The 18,176-nt window shown below is 38.0% G+C and overlaps 1 protein-coding gene across 4 annotated transcripts in view; it reads right to left on the reverse strand.

The window, feature by feature from the left end:
• LOC122975252 (calcium-activated potassium channel subunit beta-4-like) overlaps positions 1 to 18,176 on the reverse strand; it is a 43,725-nt gene that overhangs the window by 11,963 nt on the left and 13,586 nt on the right. For all 4 annotated transcript variants that reach the window (XM_044343602.1, XM_044343605.1, XM_044343604.1 and 1 more), the window contains exon 5: positions 85 to 212. In XM_044343602.1, the coding sequence (XP_044199537.1) occupies positions 85 to 212 (128 nt within the window). The remainder of the gene's footprint in view (positions 1 to 84; positions 213 to 18,176) is intronic.

Below are 18,176 nucleotides of genomic sequence, written 5' to 3' on the forward strand. Positions count from 1 at the left end.
CATCCCGTTTCCAATTTATCTGTATCACACCTTAAAATAGACCGCAGTGTAATAAATGTGTGTGTGTGTGTGTGTGTGTCTCACCTCCTCTGCTGGTTGAAGAAGCAGGTGAAGGACTGGCTGCTGACCTCTTTGGTGAAGTAATCCTCCCACTGTAGGACCCTGTCTCTGTTCTTCTGGTTGTCCCTCTCACACGGAGGCACGAACGAGCACTGAGACACAAAGAGAGACACGACGGTCATCTGTAGTTCAGCCACAAACGTCCTCGAAGAAAACTACTCAGCGTTCGACAAAATCTCAACTCACGGTCCACTTAACTCGCTTGTTATGGAGCTTTCAACCACATCAACATGGTCATCGTTAGGTCCTGTTGGCAGTTTTGAGCCAAATAGATGCTCAGAATCATGAAAAGTTTGACCATATAATTCCATAATAACTAAGCAAACATAGGCGATGTCTTAAATCATCCCCTCGATCACTCATTCATTACTTCTTATAGACGAATCTGAGTTGTAGACACAAGGAAACAAGCCTCCATCACTTTTTAAGAGGAAGTCTGTCCAGGAGATCCTGTAGAAAGAGTTTTATTTTGAAAATACAGCCATCAAATGCTGATAAAATAAAGATTATAATCTATAAAATTTAGCAACATCTTCAGCAAAATCAACATCTTTTACTATCTGTGCTGTTAATTTAAATATCTTCTCTAATGATGAATCCTGAACAAATACAAAATGTTTTAAATCACTTTTTTCCCTTCATGACTAAACTGTCGGACTAAAGTCCAGCTTCTGTTTGCTGCTTGTGGTTATAAGTAAGTTTTGTTGTATAATTTAGTAAGAGTGAAACAAAGATTGAACCAAATTTTAATTTTTTACTCTTGCTATTTATTTATTTTATTTTTTTCTTTTTCTTTTAGGATGCAGGCAGTTGAGCTGGAGGACAACAGGTTAGACTGATGATCAGATTTTGATAAAACTTGAAGGATTGTTTCTCTAAAAATGGCCGTTATTAGCCAGCGCAGGGCGCTGTCATAAGGTCAAAACAAGGTGATAAGTTCGCTGCTGATTGGCTCAGAGGGGGTCTGCATCTTCCTCTTGGTTTTCAGTTGCAGCTTCTAAACATGAACACAGACACACGGATTCACATCGCAGGAGGTTGATTGGTGCCTGGCTGGTTACTGTGGATCAAATGGTTGCTATGACGATGATGTGATTGGGATTGGTACAGAGAAGAGGGCTGTGTTTGTGTGTATGTGTGTGTGTGTGTGTGTGTGTGTAGTGATAGCAACCCAAACTACCATTCGTCTCCATAACATTACACCAATCTGATAACATTTTTATTTGCTTTTGATCCTGATTAGAGTCATTTAACATCGAGTATCTGCTCATAACAAGTCTGATCTGGTAGAGATGTGAAGAGGGATGAGATATTTTGGGCGCCCCTGGTTCCAGTAGTAAGAATCTGATTTATTTTTCCCATAGACAGCGTTACGTGACCCATATTTAGATAACTTCTATAGCTTGGATCAACATCATTCAGTATGAAAGATGAGGAATTTAGATAGAAATGATCTGGCTCTTTGATAAAAAGTCGAAGGCACAAGACTGTTTACGTAAAAATTTCAGGGAATAAATTAACTACGACTCCCAAGGTGCACTTCAGCAAGAAACATCCAATCACATAGCTTAAATTACGGTCATGTGTGCCACTAACGAGCAAGCAGAAGCTGAAGATTACGATGAAGAGAAAACTGATTTTACGATCTGCAGATGTAGATTCTTTTGGCTTCTTTTCCATAGTAACAGCAGCTAAGGCTCATGGGTATTGTAGTATTTTTTTAAGTGTCCACCAAAATGACAAACAAAATGTGATTGCTCAGGAAAAAAGTTGAAATGACTCTAGAGGTCATAATATAAACCTGTAGGGTCGTTATATTATCCAGGAGAGTTTCTATGCAGCCAAACTCACAATGGTCATTAGGAAAATAAGGAAATCTGTATTATTCATCAGGTCGAATTCTGATTGGCTTGGGGTGAAGGTGGGGGCCACACCTCCAGGAGGTGGTTATTAATAATGCAGATTTTTATGTAAATAGCTTCTGAAACAGCCTGCAGAGGGGAACCTGGGCCGTAAGGAAAGATGGATTTAAAGAAACAGCTTTTGGTGAATAAAATATCACAGACTAAGTATTTATAAAAATGAATTAAAAAAAGAACCATAATATCAGATCTTAAAGACTTCAATGAAAGTAAAGTATGTTTTAAAAATTCATCAGTGACGCAGCCTGTTTTCCTTCTTATCAGAACATGTTTAACTCACTGCTGCTCTTTCTGTTTCTCACAAGGTGACAAATATCACACAAGCGTTCGTGTCTCTTTTTGTAAATGTCCTGTCAAGTGTGAGTAGAGCCCAGTATGTCTGAATGATAAAACACATCACTTTAACAGACAGATAAAGGTCATTTTTTTTTAGCGTTTTTAAGGACACTGATCAAAATTTCTGACTTTCTGTCCTGTAAAACTATTAAAATCATACATCACCTTTTCAAATGATCATTCTCATGAAGCAAACTATAAATATAGAAGGAAAATTGTTCTTTTAAAGTAAGATATAAGGCAATAAAACAATAATTACCCATATTACTGCTTACTGTGATGTTTTCAGTGATAATAGGGACACTTGTTTTGCTTGTGTGATGTTTCTATGATCAGATCTTGATGTGTTTTTCTCTCTAACTACTCGGTGCAGGCTCTCTATGTCTGTCTGTGTTTCAGGTAATTGTTAGCTTACTACGCTGCTCAGCACAGCAGCCATTCATCATCCAGCCAATCAAACCCTCCTCGCCTGATGACGTCATAAGAGGGTCGTCCTGCCGGATGATTGAGGTTGCTATGCCAACAGGCTGAGGTTACAATTACGTCTGTGCGCGCGTGTGTGTATTTAGGTCTCTAATAAATGGTCTAAATGAGATCAATCTGGAGTGTGTGTGTGTGTTGATATGCGGCTGGATTTATAAAAACGACGGCCTGCTGCTTACAGGATGAACACAGCAGATCTAAACTCATTTAAATTCTACCCTCAGTGTTATTTCACTTCTTGATATTCAAAGCATGGACACACTGACGCACTTATAGAGGGTTTGGTTTGTTGGTGGCTGAAATCAAGACAGTGAAAATAATATATGATGATTCTTACATATTTTAAAGGATATGTCTGCTGATTTTCTATATTTTTCTTATTGTAAACAATCTCATGTTTGGATCCAAACCAACAATGAACTGATCTACTCACAAGTGTTGTGTGTGTATCAAAGCTGATATATCTTATTAAAAACACATCAGTGAGTCACAGCGCTGCACTGGGTGACATGTTCCTTCATCATGAAGAGTTTGGTCATGTTGTTTAGAAACGGCTCCAAAGACTAATAACAGCATCATGTTTTCAGTCTCCGGAGAGTAGTTCTGTGTAAGGCAGACGTCACTGAGCATGTGCAGGAACGCTGTTTACAGCTTCACTAGCTTGTTGGGCTACATATCACAACTTCTTGACTTTGTACTACATTATAAATTCCTCAAAGAGCTTCAGTGTAGAACTTACACAGAACTACTGTCTGGAGACTGAAAACGTGATCGGGAGGGAAGCGTTCTGGATATTTATGTTACAGACTTTGTCTCCCAAGAGACTGAATGATGAACTTCTACTTAATGTAATGTTATAACTTCTACATGTGAGGCTATATTTATTAGACAAATACCTACACCAGTTAGTGTATTCTGGAGCTGAGTATTAACAAAAATGATAAGTTAGTCTTCCCTGTTCTGTAATGCCTTCATTAATATGTCTAGATTCACATTTTTTCACATCCCTTACAGTGTTTTTTTAATAACATCTATGGATTGATTACGTCTATTGGTCCTCTGAACTATTTTATCCCTAGCCTCTATAATGTTTCTTTTACTATTTAAATTACATGGATATCACTGTATAGGTTCACTGATGAATTTGCCCTTAATTATACTATTTATTTATGCGATTGTATCTAATGCCAATTAGGAGATATATTTAATGTATGATGACATTGAAAACAGTTTTTGACAAATTAAGACTTTTATCCCTAATTTATCTTCCTCCCCTTCGACTTTTTTATATATAATGAATGTAATATGTTTGATAACACTGTAAGATTCATGATATATCAGTATGTTAATTCACTTTGAGGTTACATGGATTTATTTACATCATTATATTGTCGTTTTGTATCTTTCTTATTTTTGTAATGCTGTTTTCTGACTGGTGACGCATATGCTTTGAGTAAGTTCAATGTGCTCATCAGCCAGACCAGTCAGTGGTCCTCTGATTGGATGATCGAGGCGTCTACTATATGTGTATATATCTGGAAGTGTTGCTGCCCTTAAACCTGATGAAGGTTGGACAGACTGAACGTTATGATCTCATAAATATTTCAGCAGTAAGCGAGGCGGTGCAGCAGTTCTTCTCATAGTTTTAAAGTTGCACTTTCCTCCGATGCAGCTGTCACACACTCAGGTGTGCAGAGATTTTTATATACAGAAAATATACTTGAAAAATACTGAAATGAATCATTTGCATTAAATTAATTTATTTATTTTAGTTGCCAATTAATTCTCTGTTGATTGAGTAATAGTTTCACCTCAAGTCCAAACTTTTCTTGAATGAGCTGCTTAAAAGTCGAGTCAGTTATTCTGGAGAGAGATTGATGATATTTGAACTAAACACCCAATTAATAAAACCCCTCCCCTCAAGCTCCTTCAGAAGCTCCGCCCCCCTCCCCCAATTCATGGACACCCATTGCCATGGCAACAACCAAAAGAGAAATATGGTGGAATCCAGAGCGATGCGTCAGCTGTAGAGTCACTTCTGTTCCTCTCACACTTTATCACAAGCGGAGAAAAAAAAACCCTCATATGAGCACAACAGTCGGTCCAGACTCTTCGCCTCTCTGCAGCCTCCTCACTTCTCACTCGACCTGCGTTCAGCGTCTCCGTCGTCTGTCAGCTGAGAGGACAAACTGCCTTCACCAGGCCGACTGACAGCAGACATTTACTGAAAATAGTTTGCATGTCGGCTCCGAGGGAAGAAATCAATAGTGTTTGTATTGATTGATTCATTGATATGGTTAACAAGGTACACGTCTTTTTTTCTGTTTACTATGACTATTCCTAATTTCACCGGCTGGGAACACGAACCACAAATTGTTTTTCTCTTTAACATGAATCTGCTCCAACCCTGTTAAAGCTGTATAATCTCAATAACCTAAACCTTGTGTTGTAATATTAACATTACTACTGGTATATATGTCTGAGTGTGTGTGTATTTTTACTATCGTGTGCCTCATTTATCCTCTTTCTCTTGTCATTCTTATTGACTTGTAAAGTATAAAGAGACTCTCTGGGTGCTTTGCACTTTAAATAAACTGAAGTTAAAGTTAAAAACACACATACAGCTGCCTGCTCAGATTCACTAAACGCAACAGAAACGGACTCGGAGCGTAAAAAAACGCGGCTGGTCTCTGTGAGACTGTCTGGGATTCAATGTGGATTGATAGATTCATAGATTTAATAACATGGAAGTGTATCTGTTCTATGAGAAAACACTTTCTATATGAATTAGCCACAGCCTCTCTGTCTCCAGTTCACCAGCCCTCCCACCATTCAACAGCTGCTCTGATCACTCCTCCCTGTCCTGTGCACGAGCATGAACGCCTCCCACTGATTGGCTGGAATAGTGTCGTGTTTAGTTCTCATCTACAGAGCACACACACTGAACGGACAGCTAGCGGACCGTGAGGAGATATTAGCTGAATTTGACAAAAAGTGTGTTAAACAGTCTTTCTCCAAAATCACTGACTCTACCTTTACTGACAAAACACACAAGCACAAACAATGAACTGTGAGCGTGAGGGCATCAATCATTTCCAGACAGGCTGACAGCACAAACACAGTCCATCCTGACTGGATCAGTCAAGGAGAGAGGTTCTTTGATTGGTTGGTAATGAAGAAGTGAACTTTGTCCTGCTGGAAGTTTAGGAGCAGCAGAGCGAAGAAAGAGGACACTGAGGTCATCACATGTTAACAGTGTAAAGTCGCCGTCGCCCCACAGCACGACTTTGTGAAAGAAGATGTTTTTGAATCTCATTACTGTCTGCAAACTATTCCTCGTTTGTTGAGCTGTTTATTCTCCATCAGAGGAGGTTAAATCTAACTGGATGGAGCAAAACAGTAAATGTTAGCTTCCTGAGTTTTGGACTCAACGATGCAAAATTGTGTCTCATATTTAATCAAAGTTAAACTTGTTAAAAAGATTTGCACTGGTTCATGTTGCTCCAGCGAGCGAATCAACTGATCGCTGCGATTCCACTGAGATTAATTGAATTTTCTGTGAAACTTTGCTGTTTTCAGTGGTGATGTGACAGAATGTGAGCATAATAAAATAAAATATTTATATTATTTGCATTCGATTTTTAAAGTTATGTTTTAAATTATTCAGGGCTGCTTTCAAAAGTTCATCTGCTTCTCAGAACTGTCTTCATAATTTTAGTTATTTAAGTTATTTTTGTTAAATTATGTATTCAGACATTGCCAAAACCTTAATTTCATCAACGCAAGTGTGTGTGTGTTTGTGTGTTTTTTGTTATCCAACCAAAATAAGTGTACGCAGCTCTCCAGATACATAGCGTTGCATTCACTGAAAAAAGCTTCAGTTTCTGCAAAAAATATAAAAATATGAATTTATTAACTGTCCAGACGTCTGCTGACATTATAAAAGGAAGTCAGTGTGTTTCCGTCGTACAACCTTATTATGAATCTAAATAGATAATAACTCCGCACACTGCAAAACAGATTAACATGAGGCTGCATCGACCTGTCTCTCTGTCTGTCTCTCTGTCTGTCTGTCTCATCCTCTGGAGGGCGGATGAACAGGACAGTGATGAATCAGCAGGTCAGACTGTGCTTATTTAAGCAGGTGTGAGTGTGTTTGCCCTACTACCTGGGAGGAGAAAAGGCCTGAGGATCTCTCCAGATAAAACTATCACAATCTTAACAAAATACTTTCCTTAAAACAAGTCCTCCAAACTAAACTAGAAAACAGATTGTTTGCAAGCAGCTTTCGGTAACACTTTGTTACACAGGTCCTTTAATCTTACACGAATTTCCTTGAAGTTTTCGCAGTAACTTGCAGGTATCTGATGGTTATTTTTCAGGACATTTTACAGAGAGAGTGATGCAATTTGGTACAAATTATAAGAAAAAACTGAAAGGTTTGGTTTGTAACTCATTATATTGGGGTTCATATACTATTTGCAGAAATTCTTGATAAATTATGTTATTTTCAGTTTGTAGTTGTTTGTGTTAAACATATTAGCATATTAGATCGTTAATTAAAAACTCTATAGTGAGCATATTTACCTCAAGCCACTGATATACTTGCTTTTTACCAACACGTACGTGATTCCAGTGTCATTATTCACATTCTTGCTTGCGTACTTTAAAACTGTATCCACTAGGGGGCAGATTGGGCTCTAATCATCCCTTGTCAACACCAGAATATCTTCCTTGAACCCCCGTTTTTTGCACAACGTAAACAGTAACCATGGCGACTCTCGAGGAGGTTACGATACTGTTGATGCTGAGATCACAGCAGAAAAAGCGGCAGCAGCGACATCAAGCGTCATATAGGTGAGAGTAGTCGCGGACAAGCTCTATGAGTTGAGGGTTGCCAGATCATCAAATTGGGTATCCTCCATATCCATCTCTTTCAACCTATCATAGCACTCCTTCACAGAAAAAACAGAAACCTGGCAGTTCTGCATAGATTTTACCGGTAATGTTGTGTGGTGTTAAAGTGACGAGATCTTTTCAGATTATTATTATTGGTAGGAATAATCTAGACCCAAATCTACTCCCATGTGTATATTGTTTTATTATTAGCATTTTGTGTTGAATGTTGTCCTGTTTGTACTGTTGCATTTTAACATTTGACTTTGTTTTCTCTCACAAATAAGTAAAAATGTGTTTGCTATCTGACTGCTTATGTCCCTGCACTTTTGGACTGACGTTTGTGTAAAAGATCTTCACTGTGTAACTGAAACGAATGAAAGCCGAAACTTGTAAAAATAAGAAATATGAGGCTGAATAAACCTGAATTTTCCTTTAGAGACACAGTTATGAGGACAGGATGAACAAAGGCTTCTTGTTACAGGAAAATGTCACCAATAACTTTACTTTAAGAACAATTTTGGGTGATTCTCTGCTCTGAAAAAGAGAGAGATGTAGAGAGGAGAGTGTATCCCCAGGGACAGAGGCTACTGGCTGGGCAGGGAGACACCGATGGCCCCCCTGGCGTCCTTGAGCTCCAGAAGCTCTGCCTCATTACAGTTAATTAGATTAAGTTAGCAGCGCACACACACATATACTATAATTATTGCTGTTGTCATTCCTGAGTGATTAAATTAAGTGGGTTTTTTTCGTTTCCGCCCTTCAGAAACACATACTTTCATAAATGAATATTTCGTTTTTTGGCCCTTTTCAGCCTCCACAGTGAGGACTTTGTGCCAATTGTTACTTAAAATGATTAGTTTGGGATCAGAGTTCATTGTTAATATTAGAATAACGGTGAAAGTCAGAGGTCAGGGTGGGTAAATGAATACAAAATGTGTGTGTGTCAGTCAGCCGAACAGCGCTGCCCTCTGGGTACCTGGAGCTCTTGTCATTTACATTCATAACATAATTAAGTCATAAACGAGGAAATTACTCGGCGAGTAATTGGCTCAGTGAAACCACCCACCTGCCTTCATCTCCCCTCTTCCTTCCTCTCTCTCTCTGTCTCTCTCTCTCTCTCTCTCCGTTCATCATGTCTCTCTTCTCTATTCAGAAGCCGGATCTCCATTTTACAGCTCAAAACACAGGATTTAGTGCTGATTTGCTCTTTAAATGACAGGAACTGGAAGAAAGAGACTCTAATTCATCTCCTGTATAGAGAGATTTGTCTTTTCTTCCGCTGCTTGTCACAGAATACTCACAGTAAATCTCCAGGCATTGATGTGATTATTGATCAGTACCTACAGTACGGCTCAATTAGTAGTTATACTGAATATTTCTGGCTTTTAAATCTCAGCTGAACATGTATTTATTTTGGAGCAACACATACACATACATAGCAATGTCAACTTGCTACTAGTGGCCATTTTTGTTATTGATTAATGTGCTAATTATGTGCTTAATTCATTGTTTAATCATTTAGTCAATAAATTGTAAAAGAAAAATGTCAATTACACTTTTCCAGAACCCAAAGTGACGTCTTCAAATGTCTCGTTTGCCCAACCAGTGACCCTAAACCTAGGCAAGGCAAGTTTATTTGTATAGCACATTTCAACAACAAGGCGATTCAAAGTGCTTTACATAGAGCATAAAAGGCATTAAAACAGAATATAAAAGCAACACAAGTTAAAAGACGTATAAAAACTATTAAAAAGTGTTCAATTTGGAAATAAAAAGAAGCTAAAAAGGGTAATACGACAGATAAAACAAGAGAATAAAAGTAACAGTGCAGTGTAAAATATTAACCCTTAATGTGGTTTAATGAAAGCCTAAAGATCTTCTGTTTACTATGATATGAAACAAACAAAAAAAAAATCTTATATTTGAGAAACAGAGAATGTTTGGTGTATCGAAGCGTCAAACACAGGGGCACAAAAATGTTTGGTCATCACTCATGACGACGCCACACTTCGAAAACTGTATTTGAACTTGAGCATTTAGTTCTTGCTGAAGAGGCTGCTGGAATCAGCCTTTGCTGATGGTTGTTGTCTCGATTAATCAATTAGTCGCTTGGTCTATAAAACGTCAGAAATTGGTGAAAGATGATGATCACTGTTTACCAAAGTCCAAGATGCAAAATGTAGACCTAAAACATCTTCAAAACAACCTAAAAACAGCCCAAAACCCAAAAATATTCAGTTTACTGTCATCACGGACAAAAGAAACCAGAAAATATTCACATTTAAGAAGCTGAAATCAGAGAATTTGGACATTTTTTCTTAAAAAAAAAAAAAAAAAAAAAAAGACTGAAACGATTGATCGATTATTAAACTAGTTGGCGATTAATTTTCTGTTGATCGACTAATTGTTGCGGCTTCACACAGAGATGTAACTGAAATCAAACTACCTGTCTGCGTATGGGACTGGGAACTGGTACTGGGATTACTGGGATTATAACTGTATGTCAAATTGTGATCAATTTTATGTTACTGATACTGCTTGCAAATAATTTCTTAAAATGCTTTTAAAAAGCCTTTTTTTTAATGTTAAGTTTTTTGTTTCCATTTTTACTCTGTTTTATGTCTTTTATTTGTTTATTTTACCTTTTTTTAAAAAATCTTTTTTTATTATGTTTTGGGTATTTTATTCTACTTTTTTTCCTACTTTCACTGCTGGATTTATTACATCGGAGTGCTGTCATTGGTTTGTTTTAATGCAGCTTTTCTTTCTGTAACGCTGGTTTGAAAGGTGCTATATAAATAAAGATTATTATTATTAATAAACTACTTGCTACTAAAAAGTGCAGCAGTGCCACAAGCTACATACAACACCACCAACAAATGAAGACTAGACTCAATAAAAGAGACAAATTTATTAACAAACTGTTAAAAAAAATAAAATGTGACATATGTGGACACCTGTGTCGACATTTACAGAACCACTGCAACAAAACCAGCCATCGTTACTGGTCCACAAACATGTGGAGTAATCCCCATCAGGAAGCTAACATCTGCATCAGCAGCATGTGTGTGTGTGTGTGTGTGTGTGTGTGTGTGTGTGTGTGTGTGTGTGTTGAGATATTACAGATCTCCTCCAAAGCTAAAGCTGCTTTAGTTTGTTGTTAAGACTTCAATCAGGGATTTCAGCACTTATGAAATATATTATGTGATGCACATAAACACACACACACACTGGTAGTTATCTTTAGGGCATATAAAGACACACACACTCAATCACACACACCTCAGGATGCCGTTATTACATGTGGGCAGAAAAGGACTCTGGGAAAATGTAGCTGGAGTAGACCTCTGTGTGTGTGTGTGTGTGTGTGTGTGTGTGTGTACTGATAAAGTAAAATACATGCGGACGCACACACACACACACATGAACACACACCATTCAATCCATTTCTAGTTTAATGGAGTCTGCCAAGCCAAGCTAGGTTGGCTACATTAATACTGTGTGTGTTAATGTGTGTGTGTGTGTGTGTGAGAGCGGTGAGTTATGTCTATACTTGATAGAAGGCCAAGGGAACATTATGAGCTCAGAGCAATAAACTGCAAACAGACTCAGAGAGAATCGAGTATAAGACAGAAAGAGGAAGCAGGTTTCCACCCGATACGCAGAGCAGATTTGAAAGAAAATGTGAAAATGTTTGTTTTAATCCACAAGAAGAGCAGCAGTCAAAACTCAAACGCTGGAAAACATGATGGAAATATGACGTTTCTGTTAGTTTCATGTACAGATGTGAGGAAGGTTACAGTCTCCTCATCATCGTCGCTCCACACAGATCTGATGTTTTCAGCTCGTCAGTGACGTTTCAGTCACATGATTCATTTATTTACTTTCTAACATTTGCTTTTTTTTCACACACCGGATCGATTTGTCAACATCCTCCCGATCATATTGATTCAAGTCAGTTTTATTTACTTGAATATCTAATATATCAAATCCCAAACTTGCGTCGGGAAGCTTTAAAATCTGTACAGCAATATAACATCTTCTATCCTCAGACGCTCGATTTGAATACAGATAACATCCCACAAAAAATGTAGGTACATCAGAGTTTCTATGTGTTCTGACTATTTTTACAGTACTGCAGTTCTAATGACACTCTGGCTGCTTTTATACTTTAGTTTTGACTCATAATTGAACTAATGAAGCTGATATTTCCTTCCTTAAATAAAATCCACATACTGTCTGACGCAGGGAAACGTTACAGGGCGGTTTTGAGTTCTGTTAGCGTGTCTTTGTCTCTTTGTGTTTTGATTCGTATGACTTTGTGGAGCTATTTTGGAAGATAAATAAGTCTGAGAGTCTTTTCTTTAATAAATGGCATATTACCAAAATGTGTCTTTATAGGAGCAGCTGGATCTGAGATGAGCAGACGAGCTGCATTGATACATCAGTTTGATAACCTCCAAAGAAAGTTACAGTGGGAGACACACACACACACACACACACGCATACACACTCTGTGATACACACCTCCTGAACCATCGGCCGTTTATTGGGGTCATGGGTTCATTTCATTTTTGTAGGAACATAAATGAACTGTGGAGACGAGAGCAGAGAAAATGTCTGGAAGAAAAAAAAAAGTAATTGGACAACCAGAGTTTCTACACACAGCTGAGCTGCAGTGTGTGTGTGTGTGTGTGTACAGGTGTGTGTGTACAGGTGTGTGTGTACAGGTGTGTGTTCATGCACGCACAACGTAAATAAAGCACCGTGTTCAGGTGTGAAAACAAATATCAGAGCTTCTGACTGGACGTGCTCTGTTTCTCTCAAAGTGACTCCAAAATAAATCCCAGTGAAGTTATTTGATAATGAGGCGACATCATTAAATGCATAGATGCTGTAGAGCTGCAACTAATGATTACTTTCATTATTGATTGATCGATTAATCGTTTGGTCTCTAAAATGTCTGAAAATGGTGAAAAATGTCAATAACTGTTTCCCAAAACCCAAACAACAGTCAACAACCCAAAGATATTCAGTTTACTGTCATAGAGACTAAAGAAACCAGAAAATATTCACATCTGAGAAGCTGGAATCAGAGAATTTGGGAATTTTTTTCTATAAAAAATGACAATTATGATCAATATGAGACTCTCCTGGTTGATTCATCAGAACAAATGATGAACAGCTGTGTTAGAAAATATCTGGTTCTTTAGTAAGAAGTCGAAGCTACAAGACTGTGGACATAAAAATTCTGGGGTAAAAGTTAACTATGATTCCCAGGGTGCATTTCAGCAGGAGACGGCCAATCACATGCGCCGCTAACGGCGGGCAGAAGCTAAAGATTACAATAGAAGGAAAAAACAAACTTCATACGTGGTGCAGAAATGAAAAAACTCTGAGATTAAGTTAAAAAGCTTTTATACATCATGGCTACTTACAATTAAAAAACCAAAGTTTGTTTTTTCCTTCTATGTGATGACCCTTATCTTCAACAGCCCAGTCCTGGAGCACAGCGCTACCTCTTTTTCTAAAGATTACAATGTTGAGAGAACTGATTTTGCAATCTGCAGCGTGAGTCTCCACCGAGGCAGCCGAGGCTCATGGGTATTGTAGTTTTCTTACCCGTCCACCAGGCCAAAAAATCACAGACAAAATGTGATTTCTCAGAAACGAAGTTGATATAATTGAAACTGGTGGTCAGAATATAAACCTATAGGATCTTTACATTATACGGGAGAGTAATATTAAGTAATATCAGTAATATTGAAGAGATTGTTTAAAGAAAAAATTAAAAAATAGGAATACAGAATGGAGAAAAACCCTTCAGTAACCAGTGACCCATCACACTTTACAGCAACATCCATATAAATTATAAAGTAAAGAAAATGTTAGAAAATACTTAAATGTGAGTAAAAATCCATCTGTATTCTGTAGTGAATGTTACATAATTTTGCTGTTAAGTGATGTTTTATCTTCCAAATAAGTTTGACTAACCAGACGTTTTTTTAGTGACATTATCATGTTCTCAGATCTCAGATATGAGCCTGTCAACAGTTTTCATTATCACTTCATCTTTTATTTTTCAACTTTAAAGAAAAAAAGTTTAAATTCTCTAGTTCAAGCTTTTCATATGAATATAATATGATATGAATGAATATTTTCTGCTTTCTTTAGTCTTCACTGATAGTAAATTGAATATCTTTGGATTGTTGACCCTTGATCAAGACAAAACAAGACATTTGAGGACTTTGGGAAACAGTTATTTTCAGACAATTTTCACCACTTTCTGACATTTTATAAACCAAACGACCAAACGATTAACCAAGGAAACATTCAACAAAGTATCGATCATGAAAAAAATGGTTATTACTGGGGGGAAACTATGGAAAAATTTACAAAAATAAGTCGTAATAAACCAGAATTATCCTTTAACACTACCACACACACACACAAACACACACACACACACACACAGACGGTTGGTTTCTGTAACAGTCCTGCTGCTGTTGATCTTAATGTCATGTCAGTCATCTGATCCACAGGCGGCTCCATTAACTAATCGCCCCCTATAGACACAACACCAATTAACTGCAGGTCTCTCTCTCTCTTCATCTGTCTCCCAGTCAGCTGTTCTACAGGGACGACGTCCGTTATAAACGCCAGTGCAATTAACTCTCTGCGTCCGTCTGTCCGTCTGTCCGTCTGTCTCTCTCATTAGTCGCAGGTAAAAGGTCACAGAGTCAAAGGAAAATCCCACGTTTTAATAACCTGGATCATACTTTCATAGTTTTATCCATTATCACTAAAAGTTATGATATGTTTTTATATGTTTGTTGTCCAGACACTTCAGTATTTATCTCCAATATGTATATATGTAAGTTAGCATTAGTGATGTCATAAAAGTATTGAAAAAAGTTCTTATGAATAGAACTTGTCCTGTTACTGTTCTTCGTTCCTTGTCTCACTTTGATTTGGAGGTAATCAAGCTCTCAGTTTTGGAACTACAGTTCCCATAATGCTTTAGGGGATGTGAACAGGAAGTGTAACGTTGCCATGGATTCAGTGAGTTAACTGTGAGCTACAACTTTAACCAGTACGTGTTTACAGTTTGACAAATAGTCTCCATTAAAGATACTGGATGAGCTTCTAGCAGCTCCTGTTTGCAGTGTTGCCATGAAAGTACAGACGACTGTCACTGGATCACTTTGATACTGAAGAAAACTTAAACATGTGATGATTCTCAGGCAAGTTCTGCAGCTTCTTCTTCTTCGTTTTTAATCACACTGATTAAAAACATGTTTCATATCTGTTCAGATTTGACTGAGTTATGCTTCAAAGCAAGAGTACAAGTTCTGTCACGTCTCTCCCGTCACCTCAAAGTTTGGAAACCACTGGTTTAGACAAATACCACATTATCTTGGTGAGCTCTTTGTGACTCCAAAGAAGATGAATAAACATATGAGGGTTCAGTAAAGTGCTGCATTTCTTGCTGTCAGTCACCAGAATGAGATTTTCTTCCATCACCTGTTGGTCCAGATGACTTTATGTTTACACTTTATCTGGACCAATCAGCAGCCACCGCGTCTTGAGGCTGACGTACCAGGTACAGTATCTGGTACTTTTTTTGATATCACCTCCGTCGAGGACCATCTGTCTCCAGAGTAAATCATCTGTTGAGTCTTTGATGGTCATTTATCTGTGTTTTAGAACGTAACCACCATGAAACAATTAGAAAATAACAATCAGCAACCATCATCCCTGTAAACCCCGCCCCCACTGAGAGGGTACTACATGCAGTGGAAAACCGGAAAAGTAGCTGGTACCAAAAGTGAGTAGAGTTGAGCCGAGTTGGTATCATGTAGTGGAAACACGGCTTTAAAGTGCCGTCGACGGCCGCTAGATGCTCCAACTGACTCCCTTTCAAAAAGACTCAACTTCTCTCTAGAAATACTGAGTCAATCATTTTTTTAACGAGTCATTCTGGTCTCAATCTCTAAATTCAGACCCTCTAATAAGTGTGCTGGTGGTCATTTAGGAAATGATTGCTCCGTTAATAAGATTTGAAGACTTATAGTAGCTTTGATGTCTGCCGTGTGGGTGTTGATTGACAGCTGTGATTGACAGTTGGCTCACACTGACTCGGACTATTGTGGCAATATTTCACTAAGTTTAATGTTACTGGATTAGTACCTGCTGTGTTCGCATAACTGAGATCATGAAAGTAACACTCCGCACTCCTTATTTGGAAGGTCCTGGCTCCAAATGGCGCCGACCATAACCTGCAACTCTGAGCTCCAATGAAACCAACAGGTGACATCACACCGGTTATATACAGGCTATGATCTGGACCAAATGAACCAACCAACAGGTGTAAAAGAGACCTCATATCGTTACAAACTGATCTATGTTTTGTTTGGATTATGGATCCTGGTCCACATATTTAAATATTAATTTGAGAGGGACAGAAACACTGGGGGGTTTTGTCTTCTCTCCAACATGTTAATGAAGTATTCATTCTTCATATTCAGACCTCGGAGGGGGTGGAGCATTAAAGGTTTTCTGTTTGAAGCTCTCTCATTAGTTATATATAAAAGGTCACAGAGTGAGAGAGACTGTGACATCCATCCTAATATTCTCTCTCTCTCTCTATTAGACATTTAAAGGATTTCTGAATGAAGCGTGACTCGTCTCTCTCTCTCTGTTTCTCTCTGTCTCTCCACATCATCTCCATTACGGTCGCCATGGCAACTGAGCGGCATCGATGACGCGCCGTCTCCCTCCTCTATATTTATTCTGTTGCTGTAGCGACGCTGCGGACGTGTACCAAAGAAGAAGAAGAAGAGGAGAGGAAGAGGTGCACGTCCCACTGAGTACTGTATGAGTCTGTGCTGGTGTTGTTTTGTGTTGGACCCACCCGTCTCCTCCTTTCAGTCGGACATGTACAAAAGTCCTTAATTCACTTTAAGTCCTTCATTCACACACTGAGGGTCACTTGTTGTGTCTCACTGGTTCATTCTCACTCCGTCTATTTCTGTTCAGCTCATGACTTCAGATGCTGCGATACAAACATCAATCCACTTTTATCTTCAAGTGTTTCAGCATTCAGCCATTTAACTTCTGATTCACCTGTTTTTTGATGCGTGGTGCTAAATCCTCGTCAACCACTCTAACCAGTTCACCCACAACCAGTATGAATGAATTTACTAACTGTCTGACATTAAAAGTTTAGAAATAAAGTCATCAATCAACTGAAATTTAATTGCCTTTTTTCTCTTTTTTTATTGGGAAATCCATTAACTCTACACAGATACGCTGACAAATATCTCCATATCTTTATATAAATGTCTTGCCTCACATTCATGATGTTTACTTGGTTTAGTTTGTCTAAAACCTTAGTGATCATTGATGCAGCCTTTGAAACTTCAAACTTAATATGTTGTTTCTTATTTCCTTTAAAAACAATATATATGAGTGTTTCCAGGTCTGTCATCGCTGGTTAAATGACGGGTTCACATTGTTTCAAGTCAACCTAAACCAACAGTCAGGAGCCCAAATGAACATTAAACCTGTTTTTCTTGCTGTAATCATTCCTCCTGTTCATACTGACCATTAGAAGATCCCTTCATAATGACCTTACAATGGAAGTGATGGAGGACAAAATCCACAGTCCAAAAGTTGATCTGAAGCTAATATGAAGCTTCAGCGTCCAAATTAGTCAAATCAAGTAGATATCTTTCAACATTACAGTCTTTTTAGTGCCAAAGTCCCTCTTTTTGTTACTATACTTCCAGCACAGCTCAACAGGGAAACACTGTCCGAGGAAACACAAAGAGGGAATTTGATGTTAAAAAGACTGTAAATGTGTCAGATATCCACTTGATATGACTAACTCAGACTGCTGAAGCTGAATAGAAGCTTCACAGAGACTTTTAAATGACAGTTGCAGTTAAGAGAAACCAACATTGACAGTAGGAAGGAAACAGGAAACATAACGGAGATCCCCCATGAAAAAGTTGGACATTTGTTGAGTCAACCATCCACTTCAAAGTTTTGTGGTTGTATAACAAGGTCACGCCACTTCCACCTTTTTTGCTAGTAGCCGTTTTTCTTCGGACGGCGGTCTCACTCTTTAATACTGATGTAGCATTGGCAACGTTATTTTTATTTATTGGTTCATTTAACCGAAAGATATTCAGTTTACTGTCATAGAGGACTAAAGAAACCAGAAAATACATTTGAGAAGTTGGAATCAGAGAATTTTTACTTTTTTTCTTAAAGAATAACTCAAGACGATTAATTGATAATCAAAATAGTTGGCGATAGTTGGCGACTAACTGATTAATCAACTAATCATTCTAGATCTAAAGAATAAGAGAATATAAATCTGCATCTGTTGGACTGATAAGACACTGATGA

The sequence above is a fragment of the Thunnus albacares genome, chromosome 23 (genome assembly GCF_914725855.1).
Source record: "Thunnus albacares chromosome 23, fThuAlb1.1, whole genome shotgun sequence".
In the NCBI taxonomy this organism is placed as follows: domain Eukaryota; kingdom Metazoa; phylum Chordata; class Actinopteri; order Scombriformes; family Scombridae; genus Thunnus; species Thunnus albacares.